General features: G+C 40.2%; 1 protein-coding gene and 1 long non-coding RNA gene across 2 annotated transcripts in view; one reads left to right on the top strand and one right to left on the bottom strand.

Moving 5' to 3' along the window:
• The first annotated feature begins 251 nt into the window (after positions 1-251).
• On the top strand, positions 252-1615 carry LOC115459896. The gene is made up of 2 exons (XR_003940346.1): positions 252-447; positions 482-1615. It is a non-coding gene; the product is annotated as an uncharacterized LOC115459896 (long non-coding RNA).
• A 4108-nt stretch (positions 1616-5723) lies between these two features.
• Positions 5724-8380, bottom strand: part of CHD2 (chromodomain helicase DNA binding protein 2) — a 434678-nt gene continuing 432021 nt past the window's right edge. Inside the window, 1 exon segment of the mRNA XM_030189719.1 lies at positions 5724-6880. Within this exon segment, the coding sequence (XP_030045579.1) occupies positions 6550-6880 (331 nt within the window). The 3' untranslated portion in view covers positions 5724-6549.

Below are 8380 nucleotides of genomic sequence, written 5' to 3'. Positions count from 1 at the left end.
AGGGCAGACTTTTATACGGTCTGTGCCAGAGCCGGTGATGGAAGGCGGGACAGGTGGTTGGGAGGCAGGAAAAACTGCTGGGCAGACTTATACGGTCTGTGCCCTGAGAAAGACAGGTACAAATCAAGGTAAGGTATACACATGAGTTTATCTTGGGCAGACTGGATGGACCGTGCAGGTCTTTTTCTGCCGTCATCTACTATGTTACTATATGTTTGCGTTGAGGTAGGGACAATGACACACAGGTCACATCATTGGATGCTCATTATTCACTTGGAAGAGTCTAATTTAAATTTGAAACATATAAACAATTTTGGCCAATTGTAATTCAAGTGAATAGTAAGCATCCAATAAGGTTGTAACGTATGGCTAGTGATCAAACGCTGACATCTTGGTCATGGCAATGCCGAAGGCAGGAGCGAGTGGGCATGGCTCCTGCCTCTTTAGGTCTTGGGGTGTGGGGGTGAAGGGCTTCCAGGAGGAAGTACACCAGATTACCAGGAACATCATTTTGTGGGGTGGAGAGGTCAAGGGCTGCTAGACTACCAGGGATTGTCAGGGGATTGGCTATTTTATCTTACCAGGGGGGAGGAGAGGTTGCCTGGATAGGATATTTCACGAGCTACAGATTATCTCGATTTTAACACAGCAGTAATTTGCATATTCATTGATTAGAGTATCCCGTGGTAATGAATTTGGCAACTGTAACGTGTGGCTTTCTGCATTGGCCCCTTAGAGATTCAGTGCAACATACGATCTAATCACAAATGCCTGGTGCAGGCATTAGCAGGTAAGGGAAATGATTAGGATTAGCAGCGAAGAAACTCAGCTAGCTGTTAGCTGTGCACTACCATTTGGGGTAGAAAATTAATTTTCAACCCCAAATCACCTCTCCCTGCTGCCCATGACAGCAAGTTTCAAAAAACCTGTAAAAGAGGTTGTGATTCAGACTTGTATTGTGATCTACTGGCTACAGAAAGCTGCTCTATCACTAGGGCCTGCATACTAACAGGAACTGGAGTGACTGAAAAAAAAAGAAAAATGAGCTACATTGGGAAGGGAGAAAAACCATTATGTGGAGAAATTTTTATGAAGAAATCCTGTAGCACAGCTACCCACTAAACACAGCTCCCAAATTCTAAAAATTTCAGTAACATTTTTTTTAATATATAAGAATCAAAAGTACATCAGTTTTACAATGTAGGAAAATTTAATACATACTCTATAAACAACATATTTACATCAGTAAGCACTATGACAGTGGCATTTTCACAAATATAAATTAATATTAATTATCATTTTAGTCATTAGGTTTAAAAGTCCACATAATTTTACAGAAAGATTTTTTCCCCACTCCCCTCGACTATAATAGAATAAAGGGCCTCTAGTTGGCCAGCTTCCCTTCAAATCACTTTTTATACTGGGCATCTTCCCAACATTAACTGCTTACAATAGTCCCAAACTGGTCTAGACAAGATTTCAGGTGCTAGTACAAAGTGCACAACAAATTCAAAGGCTCGGCCACTAGCCAGTGAAAGACCCAACCATTTTCAGTCCGGCTACCAACAAAATTTAAGAAAAAAACTGCGGCAGCTTCTTCACTTTCTCTGAAGAACCTTACAGAACTGTAGAATACAGTAACATAGTATGGTAACACAACATACGCAACAATTCTATGTCACATCTGACTCTTTCCATTTGGCTCCTCCAGAAGCAGCAACTTTTCACTCTCTGGTCCCATCTCTGGTTTCAAAAAACTCAACTGTATGTATTAGCTTTGATAAACAATTTGCAATGGAAGATCTAGCACCAAAAACAGCACATTATTATTGTTTTATTGTGACACTAAGCAGCTCTAAGAGGGTTTTCCAGTGGGCCTACCTACTAACCACTGGTATGTTTGCTTTTGTCACAAACATTTTTGACTAAATATTCAAGGAATCTAAGAATTTATGTCTAAAAATTAGAAGAAAAACCATACAGGAAAATTTAGAGGAGACTACCACAAAGAGTGTGACAGGCTTTTAGGGATGACTTCACAATTTATAAGACCTGTACAAGTAAAAAAGCAAATAGAATCCTCCTGTAATCTTTGTTGAGTCAATTATACAACAATAATCGAGTAATTTCACCAGGTTAAGGGGCTCATTTTCAATGCACATAGATTTACATATGTAACTTGTGAGCTCTTTGCGCAGGGACTGCCTTTTCATGTATGGTGTACAGCGCTGTGTATGTCTTGTAGCGCTATAGAAATGGTAAGTAGTAATAGTAGTAGTAACTTTGTAAGTCTATGTGCTTTGAAAATGAGCAATATGTATCTGGATTTTCAGCCACATCTAAGCCAAATCTATGACTGAATATCTTCTACATCTAGTTGGGAGAAAATTTGTTTGGGTAGATTGAGCGACTGCAGTGGTGTGGGTACATTTAGCCTGCTTGTTGACTAGCTAAATCCAGAACCGTACTTCAAAAACACCTCTGAACTTTTCACCTGACTAAATCTGTTTGCCTCATGATTTACCTGGCTAGATTTGTTTGCCCCCATTATACAGTGGGATAAATCATTTGAAAATCCATCCATCTCAGCTATGACCAACTCTTTCCTAATATGCAAAACACAGTACATGCACGTCTGAACAGGAAATGCAGGTTTTTCGTATTGTCTGCATGAAGTCAAGTAGCATTAGAGGAAAGCTGACAGAGAAACAGGAGCCTTGCTCTATGTATTAGATTCAAAAGTGCAAATGGCAAATAATAATGCAACGGGTTAACATCATTTTGTCTAAGTATTGCTGCCAGGTTCCAGAACACTCATGAATTGCACCGCATTCCACCGATTCTGATTGGTTGATGCTGCACAATGTCATAATTTTGAACACAAGCATTATTTTTCATTTATTTTTGTTACATTTGTACCCCTCGCCTTCCCACTCATGGCAGGCTCAATGCGGCTTACATGGGGCAATGGAGGGTTAAGTGACTTGCCCAGAGTCACAAGGAGCTGCCTGTGCCTGAAGTGGGAATCAAACTCAGTTCCTCAGTTCCCCAGGACCAAAGTCCACCACCCTAACCACTAGGCCACTCCTCCACTGTTGCTGCTATTTGAGATTCTACATGGAATGTTTCTATTCCACTAGCAACATTCCATGCAGAAGACGGCCCCTGCAGATCACCAATGTGGCCTCGCAGGCTTCTACATGGAATGTTGCTAGTGGAATAGCAACATTCCATGTAGAATCTCCAATAGTAGCAACATTCCATGTAGAATCTCCAATAGTATCTATTTTATTTTTGTTACATTTGTACCCCGCGCTTTCCCACTCATGGCAGGCTCAATGCGGCTTACATGGGGCAATGGAGGGTTAAGTGACTTGCTCAGAGTCACAAGGAGCTGCCTATGCCTGAAGTGGGAATCGAACTCAGTTCCTCAGGACCAAAGTCCACCACCCTAACCACTAGGCCACTCCTCCACTGTAAAAGAATGATATAACCAGCATTCCCTTGCTAGCATAGCTTCATCCAAGGATGCAGGGGACCAGCTGTAACATAGAATGAATACATAAGAATAAACAGGTACAAATAAAATCCGATCCATAATTGGGCATTTATCAACGGATGAGATCAACTGGACTGCAACCAAACACTGAATCAACATTTTACAATCTCAAGGGAGAAATATTGGTCTCATTATATTGTTATTATTTGCTCTTTTTCTAGACAACATAATCTGCTGGCTACCAGTAAACAACAGGCTTTTGGGTAGAATTTACACCATAAAATGAATGCTACGTTTCCAGTCCATCTCTATTTATAAGGAAAGTATTTAATGGCTATAGGATTAACTACCAATACAGTGTGCAATTCTGAATTTTTGCACCTTACACAATGAGTGCATGGTCTTCTTTAGGCCATGTAAACATCTAGAAATGGGTAAAAGTGAAGCCAGTAAATACTGATTTTATCTGTTAATGTACAGTAGTAGTATTGCAGAGGATTGTTTGCTTAATATAGAGATAAGTACTGCTGAAATATGACACACACACTGTGCACTTTGCATAATACTCATTCGCTCTACTGTAATGCCTCCTTGCTACAACAATGCCACACAAGAACAGCTTTATAGAGGGGGGACCACTGAACCATGGCTTATTCCCTGCCCTCTCCCCTCACTACATATTTGCTATCAAGAAAATTGATCACTCTCAGTGTTTACTAGCTGGGCTCTAGCTACTTCTGCTCATAAAATGAAAGATAACTTACCCACTAAAATAAAATAAAATAAATAATTTTAGCATTAAGATGCAAAAGGAGTGTCTGGCAGTTCCATCATCCTTTGTGTCTTCATTTTAATATCTGTCGATAATCTAATAGAATTCTTGGGAGAGGGGGAGAGGAAAGGTTGCTCCATGTCACCCTGCATGCAGCCCCTTACTCCTACATACTAGGGGCTCAATGCACTTCAAACACTTCACACTGGTCTGGACAGCACTTAACTTTTGCTCCACATTATGGCACAACTTTTTCCTATATATTTTTCTTTATATGGAGATAAAAAATATTCTCTCAAAGTTATTAATTTTTATTTTAATTTGTAAATGCCATGACACGTCACTCATTCTTTTGAAAATACATATTCTTTATCTTCCTGCCTCTTCCTCAAAGCTAGGAATCCTCTTCCCCAAAATAAGGAGCAACTAATACTTCCTGGATAGCCCCAATCAACACAACAGAATGGTACTCTCTTTCTGATCAGACTACCACAAGCAAGATTCATATTTTTGGATTTTTATCAACTGAGAACAGTATTCCTACTTAGGAAATGTTGCCTTTTGGCGTGAAAGAGGTCCCTACACCCTCCTCTCGTTAGAAAGCTGTTTGCTACAGTTTTCTTTGACGCAGAGCTGCCGCTCTCTTGGAATTCTCATCTTCATTATGTTAGTTATAACCAAATGGCAGCTATTTTTAATACTTGAGAACTGGGCTCCCAAAACTCATCTCTCAGAAAGTGTAGACTCTATCCGTATCCAAGCCTAAGTCTTACCTGTATCCTACTCCATTCTTGAGCATTTCATAGTGACACTGGCATTTCCTTGGATATACTTGAAAAAGATTGTATTTAACAGCTGGTGAACAGCAAAGAACAGGATGAAAAACAGCAATACTTCAGGCCCTGGCTGCGATGTGATCAGGCAATCATGCCACAATAAAAATGCAACTGTTTTGCAATAAGACATTGGATTCTATACCAAGGAGTGTAATCAAGATTCTGCAAGCTCTTCTTTTCCCTGAGTAGTCAGGTTCATGGCCAGGGGTTTTGCTTTTTTCCATTAGTCCTTTAACTGTTAAGATGGCTCATAATCGCAGGCTCTATACAATACAAAGCTTCTTCTATTTTGTATTCACTAAGAAATGATTAACTGTGTGCAAGGAAGGTCTGTTTAGTTTTATCAGACACTTTCAATAGTCAAAATCAGTTGTAATTCTGCCCACAAATTGCTCATTCAATTCTGTAGGTCCTGCCGCTATGTCTTAACATGCTCTTCTGTAATAGCATTTTGTTGTTGGGAAAAGCCACAAATGGTAGCATTTAAAGTCAAATGGGTGAATCTGCTTCTTACACTTGCTACGCTATCCTGTGCTGGGAGCATCACTGAAATATCTGACGAAGGATAAGGATGCTAGATATGTTTATAATCTTTAAATATTGTTTCTTTGTGTGCTTTTTTTTTTTTTGGTTAACAAGACTACCAAGACTACAATGTGAGGTTTGACCAGAAAACTGGGGCTCAACTTCATATCAGAGGAAAAAAAAAATCTGCAACATATAAAGGTCCATCAACAATGGTGAACCTGCAAGAAACCGTGTTTGTTTTTTGTTTTTTAAATCACATACAGTTCAACACTTTCATTTCTGCCTCATGGACATCATTCTGACATAACCCATAGGTTCATTCCAATGGCCGGCCAGATCAGCTAACAGGAATGACTAGCTAGCTGATGTTTTACAACTCGTCTTCCTTGCTTTGGTTACACCAAAATTAATCTTCAGTCCATTTCTGCTCCCTTGCTGCATCTGTCAAACATTTGTTGTACCCCTTTTCTCGAGGCTTTATGAAACCATGGTAACTCCCAGTACATTAATCATGCTCAGATTCATCTGAAATAATCACAGAAGAGTCAACATCTCTTTCCTCAACAGCTGCATTAGCACAAACATTTCCTTACTTGTCGACATAGGGTTTTTGATGGTTGGATACAACTCCGCCCCTAGTCAAAAATTCAGAAGAATGTGGAAAAAAAGGCAAAGCCTACCAACTGAGATCAGTAACAACCTCCTTCAGAAGTTTAAACCCCATGGATTTCTCAAAGTCACGTGCCTTCTTGCATTAGGTGCACAAAGTGAGATCATTCAACCCTTCTTGGCATCAAAGGGTTAACCAGCAAATTCATAGCAGCATATTCCCATTCTCAAGATGCCAGTTCCAATCACCAGCTCCACTGGTCAGATACAAAGAACACCAAGTTTTTCTCTGCTCTCCCCTTATTTTATGTTTTCCGGACATTCCAGTTATAATCAGTACTTTTCTGTTCTAATGATCGGTCTAGGGAAGACCTATGGTCAAGGGGTGATTTGGGATCATGAGGGGATTTCTGAGATTGGGGAGAACGAGGGTCTGAGAGAGCAGGAGGTGGTGGTGGAAGTGGTGCTTTGTAATCTCCTTGCTTCTCTAGATGAAAGGAGCGGTAATGATCCGAAGGACCTCGGCCACGATAGCCCATGGCTGGCCTATGATCAGACATTCTTCGGAAATCCTGCTGGTGGTAATTCTGAGATCTGAAGTCATCTGATCTTCTACGCTTTGCATCATGATGCCGCCTATAAAAATAAGCCAAAATTAATAAAGATGAACAATGTATTTCCTGATAGCCAATACCCTGGATGGGAAAAACAGAGGTAAAATTAAACACTATGGCAATGAAATGAAATCTATCAGCAGTTTACTACTACTACTAATCATTTCTATAGCGCTACTAGACACATGCAGTGCTGTACACATTATATGCAGGTACTTTTTCTCTTCCCTAAAGGGCTCACAATCTAAGCTTTTTGTACCTGAGGCAACAGATGGTTAACTGATTTGCCCAAGGTCACAAGGAGCTGCAGTGGGAATTGAAACAATTTATGGCAAGAGCCAAAACACATAGAGTCCACACTCACTGATCATCAATGCATCATACATCCACTTCTAACCCTCATCCCCCGTAATTCCACATCACTCATACATTTACTCACAGGAATATGTACACCATATGTCTCTGTGTCTTAATACTGCCCTTTAAGCTTCCCATTGTCTCTTTCCAATGTTTCAATGTTGATGTCCCATTGTTATATTCTTAATAATACTTCGATGGTTTCACAAAACTTGTACAATGTAACCCATAACCAAGTTGTAACAAATGTATTTCCATTAGTCATATCTTATTGTAAACCACACTGAGCCCGCAAAGAGGTGGGAAAATGTGGGATACAAATGCAATAAATAAATAAATAAATAAAAACCCAGGTTGCCAGCATCAAAGTCTACTGCACTAACCATTAGGCTATTCCGCCACTCCTCACATTCTGCTTATTTCAGAGAATAAGCCACTCAAGTAAACAAAATGATGGTTGGCAGCCAACTGGAAAACATACTTGTTAGTTTATAATAGGCAAATAAGGTAGAATAGATTTAATACAAATTCAACTAAATTTCAAGGTGCTTTAACAGGCCTGGTTTTCAACATATCAATATAATCTACAAGCATTTTGTCTAGGAGCTATTTGCATTTTACCCTGAAAAATGAGATCCAGGTTATGCATCCAGAGGACCTGAGATAAGAACCAGTATGCTAGAATCAACACTGGTTGGGGGGGGGGGGGGGGGGGGGCTAGATGTTATGTAGGGTGCTTTTTCATGTTTCTTAATAGATGTTAAATTCAACCCAGTGGAAGGTCCCAATTAAATCCCAGGGGCAGGTTTCCTGCTTCCCAAGTTGGCTGCAGAGATAGTGTTCACAGGCAAGGGAGTTGTAATCACACTGCTCAAGAGTGGGCCCATGATTGCAGGGTTTCTGATGAAGCCCTGGTTCGTGGCTCCCGCTGCAATAATCAGACTAGATATGTTTGAGTGGAGGAAGAGCTTAAGGGGAATTAGGGGAAAGATCACTGGGTAGCTGCAAACGATGATGAATTGTACAAGAGGCCAAATCTGGTAAGAGCTGGAGGTCTATAGGACTAGGACAAAACTGCTGGATCAATAAAAGAAAACAAAATGGAAACTTCAGCCCACAATTTGAAAAGAACAACCTAAACCAGAAACCTCACTAATCTCACAGA

Source organism: Microcaecilia unicolor, chromosome 1 (genome assembly GCF_901765095.1).
Source record: "Microcaecilia unicolor chromosome 1, aMicUni1.1, whole genome shotgun sequence".
Taxonomy (NCBI): Eukaryota; Metazoa; Chordata; class Amphibia; order Gymnophiona; family Siphonopidae; genus Microcaecilia; species Microcaecilia unicolor.
The sequence above is the reverse complement of the archived record's forward strand: the minus strand, read 5'-3'. Positions and strand labels throughout refer to the sequence as shown.